General features: G+C 39.0%; 1 protein-coding gene across 2 annotated transcripts in view; it reads left to right on the top strand.

The window, feature by feature from the left end:
• Positions 1 to 23,186, top strand: part of LOC109323513 (hippocampus abundant transcript-like protein 1) — a 57,642-nt gene extending 34,456 nt beyond the window's left edge. For both annotated transcript variants that reach the window (XM_019555137.1, XM_019555138.1), the window contains exons 4-12: positions 1,149 to 1,276; positions 2,284 to 2,398; positions 6,698 to 6,916; positions 8,557 to 8,670; positions 9,182 to 9,253; positions 10,660 to 10,772; positions 13,901 to 13,998; positions 16,967 to 17,127; positions 22,238 to 23,186. In XM_019555137.1, the coding sequence (XP_019410682.1) occupies positions 1,149 to 1,276; positions 2,284 to 2,398; positions 6,698 to 6,916; positions 8,557 to 8,670; positions 9,182 to 9,253; positions 10,660 to 10,772; positions 13,901 to 13,998; positions 16,967 to 17,127; positions 22,238 to 22,441 (1,224 nt within the window). In that variant the 3' untranslated portion in view covers positions 22,442 to 23,186. The remainder of the gene's footprint in view (positions 1 to 1,148; positions 1,277 to 2,283; positions 2,399 to 6,697; positions 6,917 to 8,556; positions 8,671 to 9,181; positions 9,254 to 10,659; positions 10,773 to 13,900; positions 13,999 to 16,966; positions 17,128 to 22,237) is intronic.
• Positions 23,187 to 27,007: the final 3,821 nt, after the last annotated feature.

Here is a 27,007-nt window from a genome sequence, read left to right as displayed (position 1 = left end):
CAACCCGGCAGCATGCAGAGGACTGTCCAGCACAACAGGTAAGTCTGTCAGGGGGAAGTGGTGTTGGGGGACTGATTGAGGTCCCTGCGATGAGGAAGGGAGTGGGACTGGGGCAGGGGCAGGCACAGACCAAGTAGGGCAGCGCACAGGACAGAGCCAGAATAGCTTGTCCAGGAGTGTGGGGAGGAGGCAGTCCTGCCGCTGCACGCACCCCTGGAGGGCATGGGAGGCATGTGCCCCCAGATCAGCGTAAAGAGGGTCTGTCTCTATGAACAGAATGAGGGTGGGCTGCCTCTGTGGGCTGATGCTGGGCTCTTCTTGGCGGGGGGCTGGACCAGGCTGTGTTCGGGGTGGATGGCAGTGCTGGAAGGGGGTATGAGGGGCTATGGTGAATTTTGGGGTGGCTGCAGCCCTCCCAGAGCCACTGCCCCGTGCCCTGAGCACAGCCTGGCCCAGCCTCCTGCTGAAAAGAGCCTGGCACTGCCTCTACTCAGCCCTCAGCGGCAGCCCCCCTCACCCTGTGTGCAGATCCAGGAGCACAAGCCCCACCCCATGCCCTCCCGGGGTGTGTACAACAGTAGGAGCTGCCCCTCCTTTTCACCCCCCGACAAGCCACTCATGGCTCCATGCCATGTCCTGCTCCCTGGCTGTGCAGCCCCTGCCCCTGCCCCTGCCCTTGCTCCTGCCCCATTCCATCCCTCACTGTAGGGACCTCGATCAGCCCCACTGGACCCCTTCCCTCCCCCCTCGCCCCTTCCCCTACAGCGGACTTGTGAGCCAGACACTGCTGCCCCCACTGCCCTCTACGTATTGGAGTTGGATTGGTATCAGCTAGTGTAGCTCGCTAAAAATCAGCCATCAGTATCGGCCCAAAAATTGTGTATTGGTGCACCCCTACTTTCATCATCTTATCTCCCCCCCCAACTACATTGAGCCTGGGGCATCGTGCCCCCCCCCGGTATTTGTTCCTGTTGTGGTGCTAAACTTAAAGTACGTGGAATGAATGGAAGAGGATGTGTACAACTTACTATGCTTCATACTATTCATAATTAATTCTGCAAATCAAAGCACAAATTTTAAATTGTGCTTAGCAGTAGAACTTGATAATGTAGATCAAAATGCATTAATAACCTTCCTTTCTTTCACAGGGATTTTTATCCTTTCTGAGTGCTCCATTAATAGGTGCTCTATCTGATGTGTGGGGAAGAAAGTCTTTTCTTCTTCTTACAGTTTTCTTCACTTGTGTTCCAATACCATTAATGAGGATAAGTCCATGGTAAGTGGTGCAGACTACAGCAGGGGGTTGTAGTTAGACAGCTGAGGAATTCAGTCATAGAAGCAATATTTTTTAGAAATCAAAGATCGTGAGATGAGGAAAATTTCTCGTATGTGATTTAAAATATTCTAGTATTACTTTGTTCAAGGCTTGTAATAAATTTTGTGTATGGGTGTGTACAAAAGGTCATGAAAGGTACGTTTTACACAAACAGCAATAATTGCTTAAAATGCTTAGAGTACATTACGTAACTATATAGCTTTCAGTATATAGTATACAATTACTGTTTGTCTTTCAGACCTTTGAATGCACTAATAAACAGCATTGTTTATGTCTTGAAAGCTGAATGAATGCCTAAATTTTATATAGGAAAGTGTAAAATCTGGAATATAGTAAATAGTGTTTAGTAGTTGCCAATAGAGGAGTTTTTTTGTCATTTAAAATTTCCTTTATCTTTTTGTTGGTGGCAGTTAAGGAAGTGAAAATATTTAAGAACTTTCAATATAAGCCATCGTGGAGCCTGTATTCATGCTGTGTGGTGTTGTGTGTGGGGTTTTTTTTTTTTGCCGCTGACAGATGTTCAGTTAAAGGTGCAGTGGGGTCTGATTAGCATCCCCAACAGTCATGTCTCCTACTATGGCACATGTACGTGGAAGGAGGCAGTTTTGGGATTGGGGATCAGATCTCAATCATGCCCTAGTGCTAGTACAGGGGGGAGCCCAGGAGCATGATCCCAGGCTCCTCTGCATCACCAAGCTTAGTGCTCACTGTACCCAGTCTTGGGAGAGCACTGGAGCATTGAAGGGCTTTGTGCTCCTAAGGCTGAGAGCACTGATTGGTGCTGGTTTCACTTTGAACTTACAGTGCAATGGGAACCAGCTGCCAAGTTGTTACACAGTTCTGGACTAGAATTTTTAATAGACTTTAGCCTGCCTTTGGAAGTAGAAGGTAAATTGTGGGCATTCTTTCCATCTTAAATTGTTTCTGTTTTTGCCTTAACTTTGTAGGTGGTACTTTGGTATGATTTCAGTCTCTGGAATCTTTTCTGTTACCTTCTCTGTAATATTTGCCTATGTAGCTGACATAACACAAGAACATGAGAGAAGTACTGCCTATGGATTGGTAAGTAATAGGTAATTTTTTTTTTCTTTTAGTCATAATTGTGGTTCCCAACGGATTTAATTTTTAATTGCATATAAATTCTCAATATGGGAAACGTTCCCTTGTCCAGATGTTGTGAAGTATATGTAATTGGATTTGTCACTCCAGAGGGACCAGGATGAAGCCAAGGTTAGTGTGCTGGACTTCAGCTTCAGGGACCAGCTTTCATTTTTATGATCTTCCATAGACTTCCTGGTGTGAAGTTGGGACAGTTGCTTGCCTCCTCAGTACTTCCATTCTCTGTCCTAAAATGGAGATAACTAGTACACACTCCTAAAAATCTTGGTGAGAGATGAAAAATTACGTATTAAGGATTGTGAGGTGCATTACTGCTATGGCAACAAGTACTATATAAGTACATATACTACATATAAATCTTTAAAGAAGAAAGAAGCATTGCTTTTCCTGCATTCCTGGCAGCATCTTTGACTCGGATGTTGCTCGTCCTTCCCTGCTGCTCAACATTTCTCCTGCCAGTCACCCACTGTGTTTTAGGGGAGGCAGGAAATGTAGTTGTAGCAGTTCTCTTTTGCTTGCTAGATCTGCCAGGTTGATGCATCCCATCCTTAGGAAGTCAGGATTAGTCCATCTTTGGCTAGGGAATGCCAAGCAAAAAGCAATTCCACAGAGCCTCTAGGGTAGCCCAAAAGAAATAGAAAATGAGAATTAATAATTATATAGGTGGTTTGCTATTTGCTCCAGTGTCCTAATGTTAACCCTACACTGGGTTACCTAAGCACAGATCTTGTACAGACTGGCCATGGACACAGCTCTGTGCCATGCAGGCTTGGGCAAACATGTCAAATGTTAATCATTACTTGAACCAATTAGTTTCAGTTAATAAAATTAAAACATCTGAATGAAAGGAATGAATGCTAGCTTTCAAAGTTGGTGTTGGCTTTTTGTGAAGAATAACCTCTAACCCTGAACTTTTCTAGCTATTTGCAAAAAATAAATAAATAGAAAGTATAACAACAGTAAAAGTCCTTACTAGGTAAGAGTCCTTAAATTAACCTAAGTGACCACTTTACTAGCTCCTCCTCCATATACATATTGAAGTATTACAAGTCCACTTCCAGGTCCACCACTGAGCGTGCGAGGGGACCCCCCCCCCCCCATGCCCTTCTGGCTCAGCGATTGGGAAACCAGTCACTGAGCTGGAGTGTCGGGGAACGGTCCCCTGCGCATTTGGTGGTGGACCCAGAAGTGGGCCAGAAGTGCTTGTCCACTTCTGGGTCCACCACCAAGTGCACTGGGACCCCCCCCCACACTCCTGTGGGATGTTGCATCCACCCCACCATCTCAGTGTTCATGAGCTGCCTGGTACCTTGAGGTATGGAGAGAAAGCATTTAAAGCTGTGTCTATGTCCGAATCGATTTAGAGGTCTTCAGATTTGGAGATTCAGCCACCAAATTGGGCCAAATCTCTGCCAAACCAAATCAGCAGCCAAAGCTTCGCACAGCTCTACTGCATGAGCCACTGTGGGAGCCCTGTTTGAAAATAAAATAGAGGTGATATGATACAGTTTCTTTTGAAGTGAAACTACTTACTTATGTGACTAACAAGAATATAGGCCAAAAGTATAATGCCATGACACAGTGCTGGAGCTGCAGATTGCAGAGGTGATCAGGATGGATTTCCCTTCTGATGAGATGGGTTTGTTGGCAGGCTGCCCTTTGTTGTGAAGATTCTAGCATTATGGAACTTGCTGTGACATTGGTCCTAAGTAATCTAAATTTGACTTTCTGAGAGAGCTACAAAGACTGCTTGAATGGATTTTTGAAGAAAGAGTACATTAGAAGAGGCTATTCTGGAACTCTTCCACTTTGTCTTCAGGCAGTGATAAACTGTTGCTGTTGTTTGATCAGCTACATAAAAATTATACTTTGAAATGCTGCTTCTCCAACTGAACATGGGAGCTTTTAACATCTACCAGTGATCTAACAGAATGCCATGGTTTCACTGCCCTATTCTAGTGAGCTAACTTGTAATTTTCTCCTTTTCTATTTCTTTTAAACAAATCACTTATCCTCTCTCCTCTCTTTTTTAATAGGGTACTTCTTTTAAGGGCATAACAAACTAAATAGCCAGACAAAGGACAGATCTACGAAAGTTACTGTGTAACTTATTTTTAATATTGAAAGTGAACTTCAGGTGTTTAATTCTTCAGCAGCAGTAACTCACAGTGGATCGAAGATGTACAGTTTATGCTTCGATGTCCCATGTTACTTCATTAGTGCCTAGTCACTATGGCAACCATTGCATAGAGAAGAGATTGTATCTGAGAAACGGATCCTTCCTTAATAATGTTGCAAGATCTTTTCAGAATATTTGAAGTGATGTAGCCTTGGTCATGCAAGAGGCATGGATCTTTGTGGGTGGTCTCTCTTCCTAGACTAGCTGTGTAGTTGGGATAAGATTAGACAAGCTTTTGATACATTCCTGATCCTTACATTTGAAAGTTTGTCTACTTTTATCCCAACTGTGGAGTTGGTCCAGTAAAAGATACCAGTGACGAAGATCCTTGCCTCTCACAAGATCTTTTTAGTATTTTATTGGCAAAGTATGAAAAATGTAGGAGACATGGTAAAATAGGACATTCTGCTGTTAGTAAGCTGGGGTATGATTAATTAAATTTGCCCCTCATTTCTCCTCTAGTATCTGCTTTAAGGGCAGTTAGTCCAACGCCTTCAATCCTGACCTATTAAAGGATCTGTTATAAATTGGATGTCTTAATAAAAATGAAGTGTCTTTTTGGCACTGAAAGAGTGTACTTCTGCTGTCATCACTAGTGAACTTTAAATACAGGGAGTAATTAATTGATTAAAAAGGTGCTAGATTTTTGTCTAATTTTATTCTTGAATTACACAGGGAAAGACGCATGCATGCTCAGTAATAACACAGATGTAGGTGATGGGTACCAGCAAAAGAATTGTTTGCCTTCCTATTATCTTAAAGGTTGGAAACCCTAAATCTAAATTGTCACAAAGGAATAATCTGCAGTGGTGATTTAAAAATTTAAATTGCTCCTGTTAAAACTGTGCTCTTTTGTATCAGTTTATTGTATTTAACTATGGTTAGTTTTCATGATTATCAGGCACCTGATTATATTACAGAACCTTTATATAGATTTCATAGACAACAGGGCTGGAAGGGACCTCGGAAGATCGTTGAGTCCAGCCTTGGGCAGGGAGTCTGCTGCGGTCAAATGATCCCAGCAACGTAAGCATCCAAATGTGCCTTAAAGATGTCCAGAGTAGGTGGTTGTACCACCTCTGGGGAAGTCTGTTCCAGACTCTGGGAACTCAAACGGTAAAGAAGTTTTTCCTTATGTCCAGTCTAAAATGATCTTTCCGGAATATTTGACCGTCAGACCTTGTCTTCTCTTGGGGTGCCCTGGTTGAACGGACATTCTCCCAATTCCTGGTGCACACCCCCTAATACATTTATAGGCCACCACCAAGTCCCCCGTGAGCCTTCGTTTGATATAAAACTACATTTCTAACTCATATGGTTATAATTCTAAAAGTAAATACTATGCATTATTGTTTATGCATTATCTTGTCAAAACTTCAGCTCTTCTTCCCCACTCCAGTAACTTCTTCCGAGACATAGTTCTTCAATTTAGGTATACAGTTCCACAGATCTGTGTTATGCTCCAGATGCTACATTAGCTTAAGAATTCTGACTGTATTTTTCCTTTTTTATTAAATTGTTGATCTATCTTGTAGCTGCTGTAGAACTTCTGGATTTTTTGTAGTGCTTAGTGCTGCTGTTATAGCACTGTTGCAATAAAGTTATGTATTTTAACTCTAAACAAAAAGCTAGATAATTGGTCTTCTCATCCATTTATCTCACTGTGGGGTGTTCAAGTTTAGATAAAGTATATTAACCGGGGCTGATTGAAAATTGTCAATTTCATCCAACTGACTTTTTTTGGTTAGGGCAGGTGTGTGTGGGGGTGGGAGGTTTTTTTGGTGGGGTTTTTCTTTTGTGGGGGGGGCAGTTGCTTGTTTTGTTTTTTGTGGTGGTTTTTTTTTTTTAACCGGAACTAGAAAGGAACATTACACTTCTGCTAAAAAAAAGTGAGAAATATGCAATTTTTTTGCTTTTTTTAACTCTAACTTTGACTTTTTTTTAAATATTGGTGTTTTGAAAAAATATGACAGAGTAGCTTAATAAAGTAGTAGCCTTATTAAAAAGTAACTGTTGGCTTTGATGGAATAACTAGCTTGACTTAAATTTGTTTTTATACATAGGTATCTGCCACCTTTGCAGCAAGTTTGGTAACTAGTCCTGCAATTGGAGCCTATCTTTCTGCCAACTATGGAGATAATTTGGTTGTACTAGTGGCCACAGTGGTGGCTGTTGTGGATATCTGTTTCATTTTGTTAGCTGTACCAGAATCTTTGCCTGAAAAAATGAGACCTGCTTCATGGGGAGCTCCTATATCATGGGAACAAGCAGATCCTTTTGCTGTAAGATTCATCTGTATAAATATTTCAAAATGTTGACTTCTTTTTTTAACATTGAAAGGACTAAGTGTTTTAATGTCAGTTTAATAAAATAATCCAGTGAAACCATTATTAACTTCTACACTTTTGCCAAAGGTCAAATTGTAATGAAAAGTCAAAGGATGAGCACTTTGCGCATTAGTTATTATGTATATTGGAAACCTATATAATTTTGGGCATAGAGGGGACAAACAGTTCTCCTCTGTGATCCACTTGTACCAACATGGAAGAAGAGCAAGTGGTAGTTGAATTCTTTATACTGCAGTGTATTTTACTTCAGAAAATGAATTGATATAACGTGTTTACATTAATTTTATACTTCTTAATTTCATATGGAAGCTTATTTTATGTAGGTATTTATCCAACAAGTAGAGTAAATTGTTTTTAATGAAATTGCTGTCCTGGGAATTGCTTTAAAGAAACTGCATATTGTGAATGCTGAGAGATGAACGATATGCTTGAAAGACTGCGTTAAGGACATCTGTTTTCCACAGTCAATTCATTAATACATATAGTACCATATTATGTGGGGTGGGAGGGGAACAATCTGATTTCTGGGATTGGACATAAAATTCCTCACCTAACAATAGTGAGACTGTTGGTCCTGAGCAGGGTTCCTAGGGCTGTCCCCAGCCCAATCCTGAGGATTGAAGCAGGAGGTAGCTATTTCCCAGAACCCAGCACTGCCCAGTGTTGTTGATTTTTATTATCATTACCAGGGGCAGCCCCAGGCCTGGTTCAAGATCTAGGCCTGCCCTGGTTCCAGTGCTGACAGGCAGCCCATTTCAAGACATGGGCCTTGGACAGCCCTGGTTCCTGGAGCTGCCCTCAGGCTGATCCCCAGGAATTGCACTGAGATACCGTCCTGGGTTTCAGACCAGCTGGTTGGTATTGGCTGGGCAGCCCCGACCTGGTTCAAAAGCTGAAGCTGTCCCAGGCCTGATGCCCACAACCAGCTACATGTTGGCATCTGCCCAGAACATCCCTGAGTTTGGGATATTTGCCACACCTTAAATTAAGGTGCCATACAGTCCAGCCAGAAAGATGTTCCAAATTTAATGCGTAACATCTTTTATGGCTGGTTTGCAAATTAGTCCATTTTATGGTGTGATGCGTCTGTAGCATGTTGCTATTTGACACATTCATCATGCCATAAATGTCTTTTTAGGGTCCAAAATTTAGTATGAGTTCATGGGTGGATAAAGACCCCACACTTGCTTTTGACCATTTAAAAACTTTAATAATTTTGTTTTTATTTATCACTTCCCTGTATGGTTTTGTCCCAAACTGTTCTAATATTGCACTGGTATATGAAAAGAAAAGTGTTTCTAACTAAGCAGTTTATTTGAATGACTTGTAAAGTAGCAAATGTAACTGGTTTAAAACAACTAAAAATGTTCAGATTTCTTTGGATATTTAAAGCAAAAAGAAATTGTTTAATTGGAGATTTAGTTGGACAGTGTTCTTTTAACAATCCCATAGAATCAAATTTTATTCTGGGGTGTAGTTATGGGGAAAGTCTTTCATGGGATTACTGTCCTTATCCCTTGTTACAAGAAGCTTTCATTTTGACCTATCTTTCCCTTCTCTTCAATTTTTGATAGTCCCTGAAAAAAGTTGGGAAAGATTCTACAGTCCTCCTGATTTGTATCACAGTGTTTCTCTCCTACTTACCTGAGGCTGGCCAGTATTCTAGCTTCTTTCTGTATTTACGACAGGTAAATAATTTTTGATACTGAAAAATAAACTGTAAGTACATTTCACCATGCGTATTCTGAGACCTGTTATTTTTAAATGTAGAATCAGAAATCTATAAGCAAGTCCTAAAGTATAAAGCCATCACGCTGTATTGTAATTTTATTAAACCAGGAACTGAACTGATTCAGAAACGATCTCCTGAGCACCAAGTGGTATCTCTAAAATGAGGAGCTGCTAATATATCTCTGCTGAGATTTCATTTTTCCAGAGATGCCTGTACTCTTGAATTTACAACAAAAAGTTAAAGTTATTTCATTTTATTTTCTTTGTTTTCTGTAGATTTTATATGGCATAAGGTGTGTAGATAAGAAAACTGTTCAACTGGTATAGCTCTTCAAGTGTATGTAAATAATTCTGATCGCTGCAGTAATTGCATTCCAACATTTATAAATGCTGTCTTTTTAACTAACGGTTATCCTGACAACTGAAGCTGTCATTTGTAAAACAAATCTTCTATTACTCTTTTTTCAGATCATAGGTTTTGGCTCTGCTAGTATTGCAGCGTTCATAGCTGTGCTAGGAATTATGTCTATAATAGCTCAGGTAAGCTTTATTATAGTAGCTTCTCAAACTTCTGGCAATTTCTAGTAAATCTTGGAACGCATAAAAGAAAAATGTAAAAGGAAGACATCTTGCATATAATCTTTTGTCAGAGGTATGATCATACCCAGTGTAGTGTCATGGGTTCAGTTCATTGCAGTGCATCTAATTTTAAAATGTCTTTCTAAAGCAGTACAAGTGTACCAATCCAGTGAACACTAATGAACCATTTTGGACACTTTACAGTTATGTGTAGGCAAGTTCCTTTATACCCTTCTAAAGCTTGAAAGTACCATCTCTGAAAGTTGGTATCCTATATGTGTACAAAGATGGATTAATCACACTTTAATGTGATTGGATTCCAATATTGCTACTTAAGTCTCTTTATCAGTGAGGGAAGCAGATGAAGACCAGTAGCTGAATGACATGCATAGTGATTTAAGTGTGGTAGTATGAGAGAACTACAGACATGATTCACTTTCCTCTTACTGTGGTGCTATTGCATTGGTTTTAAGTTTAACAGTAAACTCCCATATGACTATACTGTCAAGTACTATGTAGTGAGTAATGCCTGCCTTGTAGAGCAAGCTTCTTCAACAGGAGATATCAGAAGCAGTGGGCTCTCCTGTCACTACTGCTGAACTTGTGCTGTTCCCCACAGTTGTCACTCCTGCTTTTCCTCTAGGTTGGGAATGTCTTACTTTCCTTAGTATTCCTTTCACTTTTAGCAAAAGTGAGAGTGTGCTCAGTAACATCCTCAGTTGAAAGAATGATAAACAAAAGGCAGTAATGAGAAAATAAATGAAGGAGGGGAAGAAATGAGGGGGAAATGTATAAAGAGATTTGATGAAAGTAAACTTGAAGAGGCAAGTCAAGTGCTCTGAGTTTTAAATGTAAGTTTGGGTGATTGTGCTCTGTACTGAACAAAATAGCATTGAGCAAAGCAAGTTGTTTTTCTTTTATAGCCAATATTTGTAGTTTTTAGATGGCTTTGAGCACTGTCTGTGTCCAGATTTCCTGGGATGGTTAACCAACTCATTATGCTAAAACTGACCTCCTATTCACTATGGAAAAAGTGAAGTGGAAAACCCGTTTCCTGAAAAGTTGACTCTTCTATTTAATACTTATTTCAACTTTTTAATACAGTTTTTTTTTTTTTTATTAAAGAGGTGGGGGAGGTGTACACTGAAGTGCCTACTAAGCATGACTCAAGAGCTTTTTAATTTTAGCAGTACCTGTAAATCAGGTTGGGATCAAATTGAAGGTCTATGTTTAGACAAAATATAAAAATATAGTGACAGTTTGATGGCATTTCTTCAGTAGTAGTGAATGCTGCTTGGATTATCTCCTATGGAACTGGATATTGCTTTTAACAAATCATACTTGAGATTTGTTTGTATTTTTTACAGACTGCATTTCTCGGTATCCTGATGAGATCAATAGGGAACAAGAATACAGTCCTCCTTGGTCTCGGCTTTCAAATACTCCAACTGGTTTGGTATGGTTTTGGATCTGAGCCTTGGTAAGTACACATTTCTGAGCTGCATGCAAATTTTATGAGACCTAAAAGATTTTTCAAGAACTCTGATCATTTTGATCATTTTTATCCATGCTAAGCTTCAGTATTGTAGAACTGGATTAACATCAATTTGTCATTTTCAACCAGGATACCATGGCACCCTGGGGTGCTGAGCAGTCTCTTTTAAGGCTGCTGTATATTAATACTATTAGGTACTCAAACACCCGCATGATTCAGAAGATAAACAGATTTTAACTAGGAATCCATAGTGTAAAGTACATTCTGACCTGTTGTGGTCTTCCTGAGTTTTTTGGGGTTTTTTGCAACAGAAGAAATGATCTATTTTTCCATATTCAAGAAAAAAGAGAAAGATATAAGGAGTGGTATTTTCTGAGAAATGCCTTGAATCTAAAAAGTTTGAGAACAACTTGTTTAATCCAGGCACAGAATTAGCATTGGAATAAGTGTGAATCTGGCTGCTGTTTAAAATGCAGTTCATTTGTAATATTGTTGGGGGAGGACCAGCATGAAGGACAGGAGGGGATTGATTGATTTATACTGGCAGCAGGTCATTTCTGGGACTTGCTGTTTTTCAATTTTGACTAAGCCAATGTATATATTTACTTAATTCTAACAACCATCTTCTGATTGGCTAATTATAATTCTTGATCTCTTTGGGCCTTCTGGGAACCAGCATAGACCAATTCTTTGATGTTCTTGCAATGTGTCAGTTAGCCAAAATTTATGTCCTTGTGAAACTGAAGGGAGGAATTCAAATCTGGAATGTGTTCTTATCAGTTTCCTGGCTTCCTTTCCTGACTGGATTTTCTGAAGCTACTCCCCTTTATAGTTATCTGAAATTTCTAACAGTTTGGTTAAGAGAACTTGGCATAAACATGAAGTTACAATATAGCAATAGATAAACAATTCAAGGTTACATCATTTAGTTATTAGTAGTATAACTAATGCTGCAGCATGCATATGTGTGTTCTTGGTTGTTTACTGTTAGTAATTAAACCTTAGGCCTTCTAGGAAACTGTTTACTAGTAGAGCTTTGCTCAGCCTATGGGTTGTGACCCAAATGCAAGAATATATGGAAGAGTCATGAACAAACTTTAAAAATGGACTCTCCTTTAAAGGAGAAAAATGTGGGAAACCGTGGATTTTTCCTTGTAGGCTGGCAGAGTTCCAGCCTGCAAAGGGCTGCTTGGGGCCCCTGAGGCCCTTAAACTCCACACACCCATCCTCTCCCCATAGACTGGGAGGCTGGGGCCTGGGGATGGGGACCCAGTGGGTCAGGAGTGAGGAGCACTGGGTCGAGACTGGCCATCAGCATTTACAAATGGGTCCTAATACAAAAAAGGTTGAAAACCACTGTACTAGCTTGCAAGTTACAGATTTTTACCATTTACTTGACTTAGTTTAACAGCTTCAGGCACTCTCAATGTACCATTTCTAATACTTGCAATATTCCTGCTGTGGTCAATTAAGATGTTTTGGGTTTCTGCATCAACTGCACTCCTGCAGCCCTGTGAAAGTGGGAAGCAAGTAATGCAGAGAACTAAGATAATAACTACTTCCCCTGGAGTATGGTACCTTTTCTATAGTGATGAATGACTGCTAACTTGTCAGAACTCTAGTATTTCAGATGAGCTTGAGGGTAACTTCATCAGTGGCACTAGATGAAAGTATATATAAAGGTCTCTGTGGGAAAATAGAGCAAATTCTGAAAACAGAGTTGATCTGTTCTCATCTTTCTATATTAATATACTCAAAAGCAATTCTCAGAATGCATATCTTCTTCCAATAACTTCTCCTATATATAGGACAATCTCATACATTGTGTTTTTTATTTTTCAATTAACCCTGAGGCTATTAAACTGGGATGCAATTAAATTCTAGCATAGCCAGTCATGCACACCCATCCCGAAAGTAAATTCTCTGAAGCTACTCCTTGGCATGACTTCTTACAAACCAAGTAGTAGTCTGCATCATGCTTTGTTGAACTCATGTATGCCTTTCCTCTGGTTAGTTAACTGGGATAAGTGAAATCGGGAAAAATAAATAGAAACAGGCAGAGGCTGTTGCATGCTATTCTGTAACACTGCTAGAGAATACGTAGTTAACTAGTTAAACTGTACGTAAACATATACCAAAACTTAAAAGCCTGAAGTGTTTTGCTGTGGTGAATGGTTGGGTTCTCATTTGTGTGAGTGAATTTTCAGAGAGAAATGTTCTTCCTCTGTACTTTAAGCAGGGAGAGAGAGGTAGGCACTCCCGAAGAGAGAGAGAGGCTACAGTTAGATTTAGACAGACTACAGAAGTGGGCGGATGGTAACAGGATGGGGTTCGATGTAGATAAATGCAGGGTGGTGCACCTGGGGAGAAGGAATCCACAGCATACATACAAGCTGGGGAGCTTCCCCGTTGTGAGCACAGAGGCGGAAAGGGATCTCGGAGTCATTATTGACTACAAGATGAACATGAGCCGCCAATGCCAGACTGTAGCCAGCAAAGCCAACCACACCTTGTGCATCCAAAGATGCATCTCAAGCTGGGCCAGAGGTGATACTCCCCCCTCTACGAGACATTGGTCAGGCCACAGGTGGAGTACTGTGTCCAGTTCTGGGCACCGCACTTTAAGAAGGATGTGGCCTGCCTTGAGAGGGTTCAGAGGGCCACCAGCTCGGTTGGAGGGCAACAGGGCAGACCCTATGAGGAGAGGCTGAGGGACCCGAACCTGTTCAGCCTCAGCAAGAGGAGGCTGAGGGGGGGATTTGGTGACTGCCTATGAACTCATTAAGGGAGATCAGCAGCAAATAGGAAGGGCCCCGTTTCCCCCCAGCGGAACAGGGGGTGATGAGGAACAGTGGCCAGAAGCTGCTGGATTAGGAGTCCCTATTTCACTGTTAGGGTGGCTAGGATCTGGAACCAACTTCCTAGGGAAGTGGTCCTCGATCCTACCTTGGGTAAATTCAAACAGAGGTTGGATGAACACCTGTCTGGGGTCATGTGATTCCCAGCATGTGCTCTGGCCAGTGGTGGGGGGTTAGACTAGATGATCTGTTCAGGTCCCTTCTGACTTCAGACTACTATGAAACTATAAGCATATTAATGTATTTAATCAACAGGATGATGTGGGCAGCAGGAGCAGTGGCAGCTATGTCAAGTATTACATTCCCAGCAGTTAGTGCTCTGGTTTCACGAAATGCAGAGTCAGATCAGCAAGGTGAGTTCAATAATTTAACATTTTTGTCCTCCCAGAAATGTTTTTTCAATTCATTTCTCTTGAAACCAGAATATCAACTAAACTGTATTTTTCAGATAAGATGACAGGTAATCAAGTTCCTTGACAGTAGCTTTAAAGGTTTGTCACTATGAATATTTGTGAGGAGAGGTACATTCATTTGAATCATAATTATCTTGCGTTATAAAAAGTGTAGCTATGGTCATGCAGTCACCAGTCTACATAGTTGCCTTTCAAAGGTAATAAAAAAAGAATGGAAAACGTTGCTAATCTTTAATGCTTTTTCCTCCTCCTTTTTATGACCATTGGTCTGTAGCTGTGGGAAGTTTAGCGTCACAATACTAACTTACTTTCATAGCAGCTGAGTCGCTGTGTTAACTATCTAGTTACTTTAGTTACCCAAAGCTGGCCTTTAGTGAAAATGTCACCCTGGGTAAACTTGTATTTTGGTGCCCCACTTCCTCCTTCTCCTCCGCTTGCCTCAGTCAGCAGCACTGCTGCAGGCAGAATCAGGAAGGCAGGGGTGCAGGGCACAGTCCAGTGGAGAGGCGGTGTGGCATGGTGCACTAGGCAGGCACTGCTGCTACTGCCTCTGTTGCCCAGCCCGGGTCTTCCTGGGGCAGCTGGAGGCAGGGGTGGGCTCGGCTGGGTACTGCTCCTCCTGCCTGAGGTGGGGATTGACTGGGAAGGGGCAGGGGGAGAGAACTGTTGTGAGCAGTGTGAGAGTGTTTGGTGCCCCTCTGACCATGGCACCCATAATGCTGGCTCTATAGATACCCAAGAAATCATTTTCCTCTCTGGTATGGTGAGGTACTGGCATAACTATTTCTCTGTTTTAACAATTCATGTGTTGTAAAATAAATTAGTAAAATGTAGCTGTCTTTCTCAGAAGCAGCAAAAAGTATGATGAAGAAAGGACTTGTGGGTTTGTACCCATGTGAGCTTTCTTTCATATGGGAAGCCAAAGAGAAATGAAGAGAAATAAAACAACAACAAAAATCCCCAAGCAAACCTGAAGTTATTTTTAAAATGCCAAAAACAAGAGTTGACCTTGGCAAAACTCTTAATTGCATATGTGGCAGTATTTATTGTTGTTACTTACGCATAGGGCTTTAAAGGCAGATATGAACACATAGTCTTTATTATAAGTTCTGCAGCAGAACATTAAAACAAAGAAGTGGAAAATCTAGAATCAGAGAAGGGCAGGAAGGAACCTCAGTTGTCTAGACCAGGTTTCCCAACTTGTGGTATGTGTATGCCTGGGGGTATGCAAGACATTGGGGCGGGGGGGGGGACATGAAAAATTGTATAACAGTGGATTTAATTTCATTATAATAATAATTGGCATTTAAGGGATTAACATATAAACCATATGCTGGCAGGGGTACACGGGCAGCTGGTAAACTTGGGGAAAAAAAGTTTGGGAACCTCTGATCTAGACAACCTCCTGCCCATTTTCCCCCTGGCCTGAGGCAGGATGATCCCTATGCAAACCATCTTCAACAAATCCATTGTCTAACCTTTTAGCACAGATGCAGTCAACTCTGACACAACACAAAACATAATACCCTGACCTACTGAAATTTATGGAACTAGAAAGACAAAACAGAAAGCAGTCCTAAGAGGCAGTTTCTTGTTGAGATGCAGCGGTATGAAAGGTGCCATTGTATGTCTTATTTTTTTTCTAAGCTAACATTCAGTAACAATTTGATTTCAAATGTAAAGCAAGCTTCTTTGGGGGTGGAGGAGGTGGGAAGAATGGGTTTCCAGTTGTCTGCTTGGATAATAAAATGAATAGTTTTTTCAAATCAAAATAAAAGCATTTGAAAAAGGGCAGGGGAGGGGGTGAGGAGCAGGGTAAATGTAGTGGGGAAGAGTACTCCTACAAGTTTAAAGGAAAGACATCTATGCATTGTTCAGTTTTCAAGTAGCTAATAGTATACAGAAAGGGATTCAGACTTGTAGAGTGGAAGTTCTGCCACCTAGTGGAGAGAAAACAACAGTTGCACAAACCAAACAAGGTTGTGTCTTTCACCTGTTAAACCCAAAAATATTACCTTATTTTCCTTTTATGCAAGGATTTATGGTTTTCACATGCTCATACTACCTGGCTCAGTAAGTATAGTTGCCATGAGACTTGAATGGCGCTTGCTTTGCTGACTTTTTTTTTCTTTAGTTTTCAAGATCTTTAAGGCAGATTGTATATTTTTATCATGTACTATCAGCGTTTAATGAGCCACTTACTGTAGTGAGAATATCTAAATGTTAATTTTTCTTCATTGCTAAAATTGGAAATAAACTTGCATATGTGGATAAACCTTTATAAATTTAGCAATTGGCATTATAATGTTCTACCTCTTACTGGGAGCAGCAGTTAAGATTTATTGAAATTAATCTCAAGCCTTGATTTTCTTTTCTTGCTCACTGTTGATAATCCATAGTTCAGATGTAAGGTAAAAAAAATTGCACATAAAAAATGATCCGTTTCGTATGTAACACTGCATGTTCTTTTGAATAAGGAAATATCTGCACGTCATCTTGATCTTTTTTATTCAGTGTAAGTTTGGGTAGGGGACAGTTAACTAAAGTGGCATTTGAGCACGCCCATTCCAGGGGAATAGTAAGATTCTAATTTAGTCATCTCTGAATTAAAAATTTAAATAAGACTGTCTGCTGGTAGCTCACTAATATATTGACAATGCTGTGTGCTCACCTAGAGAATCTGAAATCCAACTAATCCTCCTCAATGGCTTTTCTGAGTACCCTATCATGTGGATGTAAAGCTAGCATTTTATAGTCTTTTTCATGAAAATCCAGTAAGAGAACTCTTCAAGTTATAATACCTTATTAAAAGTAAAAATGTTTGATGAAAAGGTCTTTTTGTTTGGTTGGGGTTTTTTCAAATTTTTTTTAACCCCCTCCTCCACCCTGTTACTTTATCCTTACACAGGTGTTGTCCAAGGAATAATAACTGGAATTAGGGGCCTGTGTAATGGCCTGGGGCCAGCGCTCTATGGTTTTATTTTCTTTCTCTTCCACGTGGAGCTCAGTGGATTGGTACCTGTCCAGAGTTCTGAGAAGAAAAATACCATGGAGGATCCTAGTGATGAGGTATATTTTCATCTTCTGTCAAAAATATAAAACTTGGATGAATAAAATCTTGATATTGAGTTTCTGGAATAGTTTGTTACTAAATTTGGGGTTTGTTTTTAATTAAGTTAAGAAGTCACAAGAGAGACTAGATTCAAAGCAAGAATTTTGATTTCAGCTCTTACAGTGTAGGTGTTACGCCCTAAAAGTGGGGCATAGCGAGTCTGGGTGCATGGATGGGTATATCTATAATGTGGAGAGATACTCCTGCCAACAGCTTGCACTGTTGTGTTTATCCTGTGTTGCTGCTTGCTGTTTTGCTTGAAAAGATTTAGTCAAGTCTCCTGGGGGCTTTTTTTTTTTTTTTTTTTTTAAAGAGTTCCCTGACTGATCTTGCTTGCACAAATAAACTCCTGCAAAGAAACACATGTGCACACATGCACACTTATGACAAAAAACTCTTTTATATGCAGCTATGATTTTTCAGCTGTGTCTGATATATTAGCGATAAGGACTGCAAACACTGACTTTAAGCTACAACCAGCTTCTTAAATATGATGTTTTAGATCTACTTATTCAAGTAAGTTTTTAGTATCTAATGTTGACAGTGATTTATAAGAATAACTACTGTATACAACTGCTACTTATATTGATGGGATGTTAGAAAAATATCCATTGCAGACTTATCTTGGTCTTGTTCTTTTTTCCCTTCCTTCGTAACTCATTCTGAATGAAATAGAAATTCTCAATATTCATCTTTTTAAATTTTTTTCCCCTTGAGATTCCTTTCACTGACTTCCCTTTTGTTTGTCGCATCAAGTTTTAAGGTCATATTCTTGACACTTGCCCTGACTGGTTCTCAGCCTTTTTTTTTAATTGCTTTATAACCATCAGAGTCCTGATTAACATTTTTCATCTGTGTGGACTCTTGTTGAGTCTTCTTTTACATGGACTCTTTAGCCTGTCTGCCTTGACCTATTCAGACATATCCTCACTTCCATCTCTTTCCAGGCTTCCTAGATGGCCAGTATTTCTAAAAGGCCTACTTGCCATATTTACCTGAATGCAAAAGAACTTCAAATTTAAAATGGGGGGAGGGGGGTCAAGTGGCCTGATGCCTGCCCCTCCTCTCTCCTCTGCCGTCAGTTGCCCTGTGTGGCAGCTCTGTTTCTAGCTTTGAAACTGGAGCCAGAGCCACCATGTCATAGGTGCCCCAGACCAAAGCTGGAGCAACAGTGGTCTCTCTCTCACACCCCTTGGATTGCACTGCATGGTAAAAAAAAAATAAAAAAAATAAGGGGGCGGGGTTCACACTGTTTTTCCTCATATTTAGAGACTATACGTAGGATCCAGTACAGAAAAGTAGTTAGGCACATGGATAACTTGGAACACGTGAGTAGTTGTTTAGACTATAAAGGGGCTAGTCATGCTGGGCTAGATTCAGACCTCCATTCTGCAGTCTTCTCTCTGTTTTCATAGTTACAAGATGCCTAACGAAGTTGTATGGAAGAAAAGTTAACTATTCGGACCATGTTTTCTTCCCATATTTTCCTGTTTAGTTTCGGATGTGAATTTGATCTTCATTCTGCTTAGCAGTCTAACAACCTGAAAGAATTTCTCTCTCTTTTAAAAAAAGAAGAGGGGGGGAAAAAAAAGCCATTTAAAAATGCTTCTAAAACACTTAAGTCAGGGATCACAACTGAGACAAATTCAGTAAAGGGCACTACATTTATACATAAAAGGTTTTCTGTATCAGTAGTAGGTCACCTTTTTCAGCTGTAGACAAGAATGTGACCTCCTTTTGTGATGGCAGGCACTAGGACCCGTCCTCTGCCAGCATTTCGTCATTTAACAGCATTGAGTGAGTAGTCACAGCAGCATGTCCAGAGGTCGGATCCAGTGGCTTCATAGGTCATGGGTTGGCAACCTCTGTTCTACATAAATATGATTCTAAAAATGTATGGCAGAAACACCAGCCACCTGCAGTATTTGATTGTTTTGTGTAATAATTCTCAACACGACTCTTTCAACTTGATGTAATTGTCTCATGTTGATTAATTACCCTTTAAATAGTATTCTGATTTTAAATGAGAACATTTTTTTTTCTGTTAACATATTATATTTAGAATCTCTAATTAAATAATGTGCTCTTTCCTCAAAATCCTGTAAAATAGTTGACAAGTAGATTAACTGAAAATCCATACCCACTATCCCAGTAATCTTGAATTCTGTGTACAATTATAAATAACTTTTAGCCACTTGACATTTTTAGGTTGGTTATCACTTTCTAGTTGTAGACCTAATTGATTTTCATATAGGTTGCATTGATACAGTTAAAACATTTTAATTAAACTGTTGCAGCTCCTCGTGTCTGTAGAGTGTACAATTTGTAGTAAAACTGTGTCCTCAAACTGAACTGTTTTAAAAATAATGTTAGTTAAACTGGTCTGACCTGTGTATACAGAAGACCTAATAGTGGCTTAATAGACCTCTAGGGTGAAAACTAATGCCATACAGCTTTTAACCATCTCCTAATTATATTTAATTCCTCTGAAATGCACATGATGATGTGTTGGTGCTTCTGTAAGAAGGAATTTATAAATAGAAAAAATGGTTTCCCTTGCGTTTCGTCAACAGTAGGCTTAGACATCTTCTAAATGACTGATTTATTAAACATTTCTAAATATGAATATTTAAAGACTATTTAAATCTAAAGTAGCCTGCTTGTGTCTTTTGCAATCAATAGTAAATGAAAAAGAACCAAGTGAATTCCCTTTTACGGCTTGTAAAAACTACCTCACACTTTAAAATGTATTTTGTCTTGACATACATTTAAAACATTCATTTTCCTTTTGTTTGGAAGACTTAGGCAAGTTTTTTGGAAAGGACCTAAAGAATATGTATTGACTCTGTCCCCTTTCTCCTGGAAGTTTGAGAACTGCAATCTAAGGGACATTCCAATGTGACACTGTTCCAGTCATAGAAAAGTCCCAATACATCTCTTGTTCATAAATAAATAAATAAATAGGAAGGGTACTTATCCTTCCATTTCCAGAAGGATATTTTTCTGGCATCCTGTACATGAATAATAAAGGTCAAATATGTTTAAATCTTGTTTTAGTTAACCTGTATATAAGTCATTACAAACTTGAGAGCTTTAAGAAGAAAGGTAGCATTTTCAGCTAATCTTTTTCATCTTTAAGTTATCACTGGGAATGTAATCAAAGTATTGTTCAAGCATTATTTTCATTGCTCAGAGCACTTTTGGGTAGTCTGTTTTTTATATTTCAACTCCTTCCAGTAAAACAGCAACAATGAAAGTGTCCAAAAATTGTAACAGTAATCCAGGTGGCTTTAAATCATTGGTGTTTCTTTTTTTTTAATCAATTTTATTATTTTGAATTTTTTAAAAGAAAGGTGATTGATTGATATAACAATAAAACTTACTGATTTTACAACTAAATGCAGTTTTTACAGTAGATTTGGTACATATGTTTCCCAAGTACACAAAGTAGACATATACATTTTAAAAATATATAAGTTAACACACTTTTGTTATTAGTAATACTATGTTTAGTATGCTATAAAATGGTGAAATATATATTTTTGTATTCACTAAATGATTAACCTTTTGCTCATGTTTGTATCAAGCTGCATTATAATGTCAACTTGAATTTAATTAAACGCACAAAAACCTTAATGTTTTGATTTGGATACTACTTTTTTTATCAAAACATGGTGCACATTTACAACTAACTAATTTATTAAATACTAGCATCAACTGTTCTAGCATTAGAAGTATGAACTGTGAGTTAAACTAATTATTTCAGGTCATCCTGGGGAGAATTTTCTAAAATGTCTCAGTAAAAGACATTTAAGGTTAAATGACTACTTGCCTAATTCTCTTTTAAAATGACAATCATTATTTTTACCTAGGTAGTTGAAAAATTTTACTGCCTTTCCTTTTGAAGTTTTTAAAAATCATAAATTTCATCCTCCTTTATTTTCTTCCCTGTCTTTATTCATAACCTGGAAGAGAAAAGCTGTCTGGCTTTTTCAAATCTCAAGTGATTTCTCAGCTTTTTAAATGATCCAATCCAAATGAAAATATAATTTCTGCTGAAAGCTAAATAAATCAGATCTTGGGGAGAATAAAATCTAATACGATCCAGTTGGACTCAGAGGCTAGTCCTGATCAAAGGATCACATGATGGTACCTGCTGTGGAGCCAGAGGCTGGGCATGGCCCATCTGGCTTGCAGGGCAAAGAAGTCTAGCACTGTTGCCTTCACCTATGTTGTATTAAAATCAAATTTCAATCTGTTTAAAAATGAAACCTTAATTTAAATTTGAATTAAAAAAATTAAAAATCTGATTTAAATCTTTAAAAAAACTAGTACTTTAAAAAAATTATTGGCAGTTTTTTGTCTGTCTGTTTGTTTTTATCTACCCTGATAGTAGTCAATACCTTTGAATGTAGATGAGGAAATTTGCATCTGTGTTTTGTGTTGTTTTGTTTTTATTGTTGGGTACGCTTGTTTAGCAACTTTAGAAAATGAAAAGTTTTGGAGTTTAAAAATCTGAAAACTGGCTTCAGTCTCGAAGTACCATTACTGATACTAGATTTCCTGTACTGGTAAAACTCCATTCTTTAAAAGTAACATGTGCCAGTTCTATGGCCTTGCTTGCATTTTACTAAATGTGCCTAGGAAGTTTAAACTGACTAGCTTCACTTTATATCTGTGAGAGTCACGGACCAGTTTCTGATGGTTTAGAAATATTAGCCCCTGAATTTTTCTGACTTTTCGCTATATAGGCATATTTGACTACTAAATCGGCGTCCGTTTCATATGCTAGTCACTATTTGGATAGAAACCAACTTTACAAGAATTCCTATAGACTTAAGATCCCTATACCTATCATTGTGGAATTATTCAAAGGAGTAGTTCCTGTTTGCATGCATTATTGTGGTGCACATACCAACTCAGCATGTCACACTTTGTGTAAAAAAAAAAAAAAAAAAAAAAAAAAAAACCCTTTTAATAATAACCTTTTTCTTACGGCTTCCTGACTTGTAGCACAGTTTTTAATAACAAATTTTCGTACTTACTAATTGGTTCATTTCTTTTCAGAGAGCAATCATACCTGGTCCACCCTTCCTCTTTGGAGCATGTGCAGTCCTTCTGGCTTTTCTGGTTGCCTTATTCATTCCTGAGCACAGTAAAGCCAGCAGTACAAGGAAGCACAGCAACAGCATCAGCAGTACCCAAAGCAACAACCCAGATCGCGGCAGCGAAGAAGACATAGAACCACTGCTTCAAGATAGCAGTGTATAGGGCTAACTTTAAAGGTTTAAAAAAAAAACAAAACAGCAGCTACAAGAATAAATTCCACGTGAGCTGAAATCCAAAAGTGGGCAGGGTGCAAGAAGCTTCTGGCCACTTAAAGGAGATTAGCTGAGAGCAACGCATCTGTTGTGTGTGGATGGTGAATTCTGGATGGGCCTGTGGTTATACAAAACAAAAATCCCACTAAGTGTTTGGTATTAGAGCAGGGTAAAGTTTGAGACTTTTAATCATGTTCCTGATAGTCAACCACAAATGCCATCTGAAGCCCTGGTTTTGGAGCGAAAAATCTTAAATACACAGACCTTCCCGAGAGACCAAACTTAAAAATAAATTGGACATTTTGTTCCCAAAATCATATGCAAAATAAGCAGGTCTGAGGCAGAATGCAGTTCTTGCCAACATATATTTAAAGATTTAAGTTTTGCATTTCTTAGGTCTTGTCTTTGTATGCATGGCCCCTTTTCCCCTCATGGGTATGGGAGGGGACTAATTTATACAGTTCTAGTATCTGAAACGCTACTGATGGATAAATGTCATATTAAAACTCCTGAGCCTGTAATCTACAATATCCCTTACTAACATAGAACCTAATATGCCATAGGGCATTGATAGAACTAAGATTTTTTTATAGTTAAATGATCATACATTGAGAACCTTGCCTGTGAATGAAGGTCACATACAAGTCTTAAACCCACATTCCAGAGGTGTCTGACCTGAAGTGGCTAAAAAAAAATCTTGGCACCCAGGAGCACTGATGAGGTGGTAACACTCTTGTAGAAAATGGGATTGTAATGACATGCTGTGTAACATGAACAAATGTGAACATTTCTAGTGTGGAGAGTCAGGTTAATTGGATGCCAAGGTAGTTTACATCAAGACTTGTGTGTATTTATTGCATTTTGTCACTATATGCCGTATGAAAATTCTTCCCATTAATTTCACCCCTGCCTTAACTGCTACTTAGTGTGCATTTATAATTGATCATATTTAGCCTTCATATCAGTCTGTCTCACCTGCTGAATCTCATGGAAATATGCATATTAAATTCCTTTCTAAAAAGATGCTTTAAAAAGTTCAGTGTCTACAAAGCATTGTGCTAATTTTTAGAGACATTTTATGAAAAGTTATACAGATTTATATGTATTTTGCTGCAGTGTAAATGGTCCATTAAACAAAACCAACTTTAACAAAGTACTCCTATGAATGTTTTATATGTATGAAATATATGTAGATATTTGTAAGGAGTTTTAATTTTTTTCCAGATGGGGTGCTGTGTAAATCTTGTATTTATAAATGTAATGAGGGTACTGACAGATATACAGCTTTTATAAAGGATTGTGTATTGACCGAACAAATTTTAAAAAAATATATATTTTGAAACTTGTTCCGCCTTGAGCAGAGATAACAGACCTTTTGTACTATGGTTTGGTTTTTAAGTTAATAAGCTAACTAATGCATAATAAATCTGCAACTTTTATGCTTTCTAGGTTTCATGCGTTGTGTGTGTTCTTGCAGTTCGCTTCCATGGTGTCATTTTACTTGCTTCAGATTGAAGATTTACTATTCAAATAGATACTGCAGTATTCTAGTTGAAGTACATGTATGTTTTTCATACAAGTAGGGCATTCACTACACCAGAAGGTTCACTGTATGCGTCTGACAAAGTGTGATTGATGCATGGGGCAGCAAATGAGCTGGGGAGGACAAGGTAACAATTCGTATTATAGATTTTAATAATCAAAGCCCCGAGTAGTGAATCTGACTACTCAAATGTTGCCGTTTTTGATGGATAACTGATGCTTTTCATTTGATTAATGTAGTCTTCTTAACAATTTATCTCTATGTTAAAATTCTGAGACTTCTGAATTGGGGCAGATCTACTAAAAACCATTCATTCTGCCAGTGTTTCAGAGTTTTGGGATCCTGTTCAAGAAACTGGATTCAGGAAAGCTTGTTCCTTTAAAGGGATTTAAAAGTTTTTCTATGAAGTACTTTACTAAATGAGTTACTAAAATAAGTGTCAGAGAAGGCTCGACCCTACTTCCCTATGTAGAATAGAAAAATAGGCAGATCGTCAAATACTTGGCCAAGTTCATGTGTGGCACTTCTAGTAAAGTTGGGAATAGAAATTAATTTTCTGATTCCCAGGATAATGCTTCTATCAGAAAAATCAATTGTTACTTTTTCCTGAGTGATGGGAAGTCTGACTTCAGAAGCTTTAGGAGCTGTCAATATAGGGTAAAAGTCCTAGGTGTTGCATTTCTGTGTTACAGTGAATGGTATCTTCACATCCTAATGTACTTGCAATTTGTAAGAAAAATCTAAACAGATCTGTTGTGCAGTATATTTGTTTCGCCAACCAAGCAGATGCTGCGGCTTGCTGAAGAGGTCTGCAACATTATCTTACATTCTCTTGCCAGGGTAACGTCCTACATTCAGAGATCTATCAGGAGTGACTAGGAATAATGGTCAAAAGCTGGCAGAGGGTAGATTTAGGCTAGATATCAGGAGGTGTTACTTCACGGTCAGGGCAGCTAGGATCTGGAACCAACTTCCTAGAGAAGTGGTGCTGGGTCCTACCCTGGGGGTCTTTAAGAGGAGGCTAGAGGAACACCTTGCTGGAGTCGTTTGACCCCAGTACTCTTTCCTGCAGGGTGTCGGACTTGATGATTTGCTTAGGTCCCTTCTGACCCTACTAACTATGGTACTATAAAGATAATGTACTCTTTTTGAAGGAAGATTATGCTACCCTTTGCCCCCTTGACCTATGCTTATTTGGTCCAGATAAATGAAGTTCCAAAACATTTAAGCTCTGATGCAATTTGTACCTTTTGGTATATGTGTAGTTTTTGTTTTGTGTTTTGTTATTTTCTTTTTCTCCCTCCCTGGTCCAACCTCCCCAAGCTCTTCCTGGAAACAGGCACAGGGGGCAGGTAAAACTACCCTGTTCACCTCTGCTTCCACAGGAGCATGGTGGGGCCAAGCCAAGAAGGGCTGTAGCCGGAGTGGGTGAATGAGGTTCACAGGGTGGTTCCACCCGAGTATGGTGGCAGCAACACCCCAGTTAAGCACTAAAGTAATCTGAGGCTGAACAACATTAATTCTCAACTGGTGTGATGCCAAATGAAGAAGAAAATAAAGTTAAAATTCAGGGTAACCTTCCATATAAAAAGGTTGAGAACTTCTGCTCTAGCGGTAAAACCTATCGGCACCACTGGTCCTAATTTTACAATCTCAATAAGAGTTAGTAAGGAATTGGTGGACCCTAAGACTGACTTTCTTCATCTCCAGGAAAAGTCTTTCCCAATGTAGATGCATTTAGTAAAGTAATATGATGAAACTTCTTTTTTTTTTGTTGTGCCAGGTCCAGCATTATCAACCAGCACTAGATATGCACGTATGTCAACAGGGGTGTACCCAAATGTCCCCAGAGGGGAAGGAAAAATTGAGTGGTAATAGTTCTGTAAAGAGATCAAGCAATCCCTTTTCACAGGTAGGAAAAAGTGCTTACCAACAAATTAGCTAGTTCCATCTTGGCATCACAGCACATATCAAAAGGAAGAACAAGTCACAACCCTAAGCAATACCTGATGGTAGTGGAAATAATCCAATTGCCCTGTTAATCTAATGGGGAGGGAGAAGGGTAATAAGTCAAGCTACCATGTAGTGATATTAAAATTCTATACAGGTGCTGGTTGAGGTCTTGTTCTCTTATTTAAGTAGGAAATAAGGTAAAAGATTGTAACAATCTCTCAGCTAATATGGAGAGAGTTGCTTAAGGCAAAGAACTCTGAATTTCTTGCTTTACTCAGTTTGGAGTGCACTTACTCTTTAAAAAGTAAAAGTGATATTGTAGAGGTTCCATGTTTGCCTTTCTGGCTAGGTCAAATATTCTTATTTTTGTAAGCAAAACTGTTTTGTTCCTAGCTGGCAATACTGCTAATTCAATCTGTGATTTGCATCTCATGCTGTTATATTTCTAGCTTGTACATAATTATTAGAAAATCTGATCCACCTGATGTATACGGAGGTATAATAAAAGTACATGTAAGGTATGTATGCAGTTACTGCAGAGACCAGAAAAGAGCACTGCTTGACTTTCATATCCTGCTGTGGGTTTTCAGGGCTCATAAAATCTAATAACTGAGCAAATTTCATCTAAAAGTTATTGAAAGACCATAAAGATTAGAGTTGGTTGCAGGAGCTTTTTTTTTTTTTTTTTTTTTTTTTTTTTTTTTTTTTTTTAAAAAGCAATTTAGATGAAAAGTGTGTTCTTCCCAGTCACACAACTAGCTCTGAAACTTCCCTTTTTTTTAAATGGCCTCCTTATACTCAATAGACTTGAATCTACTAATTTGGGCTTTACATGGAAGTAAGTGACTACAAAGTGAGTGAAAACACTACCTCATTCTGATCTAACAACACTTTACTCCTACTTAGGATGTTAATAATGGCAAACAGTACAAGCTGGATACCTTCAAGTCAGCTGGCCCTGACAACCTGCACCCCAGGGTACTCAAGGAGCTGGCGAGCGTCATAGCCCAGCCCCTGGCA

Source organism: Crocodylus porosus, unplaced genomic scaffold (genome assembly GCF_001723895.1).
Source record: "Crocodylus porosus isolate Cpor-Errol unplaced genomic scaffold, CroPor_comp1, whole genome shotgun sequence".
Classification (NCBI taxonomy): Eukaryota; Metazoa; Chordata; order Crocodylia; family Crocodylidae; genus Crocodylus; species Crocodylus porosus.
Note: the sequence above shows the minus strand (reverse complement) of the source record. Positions and strands in the feature narration are given on the sequence as shown.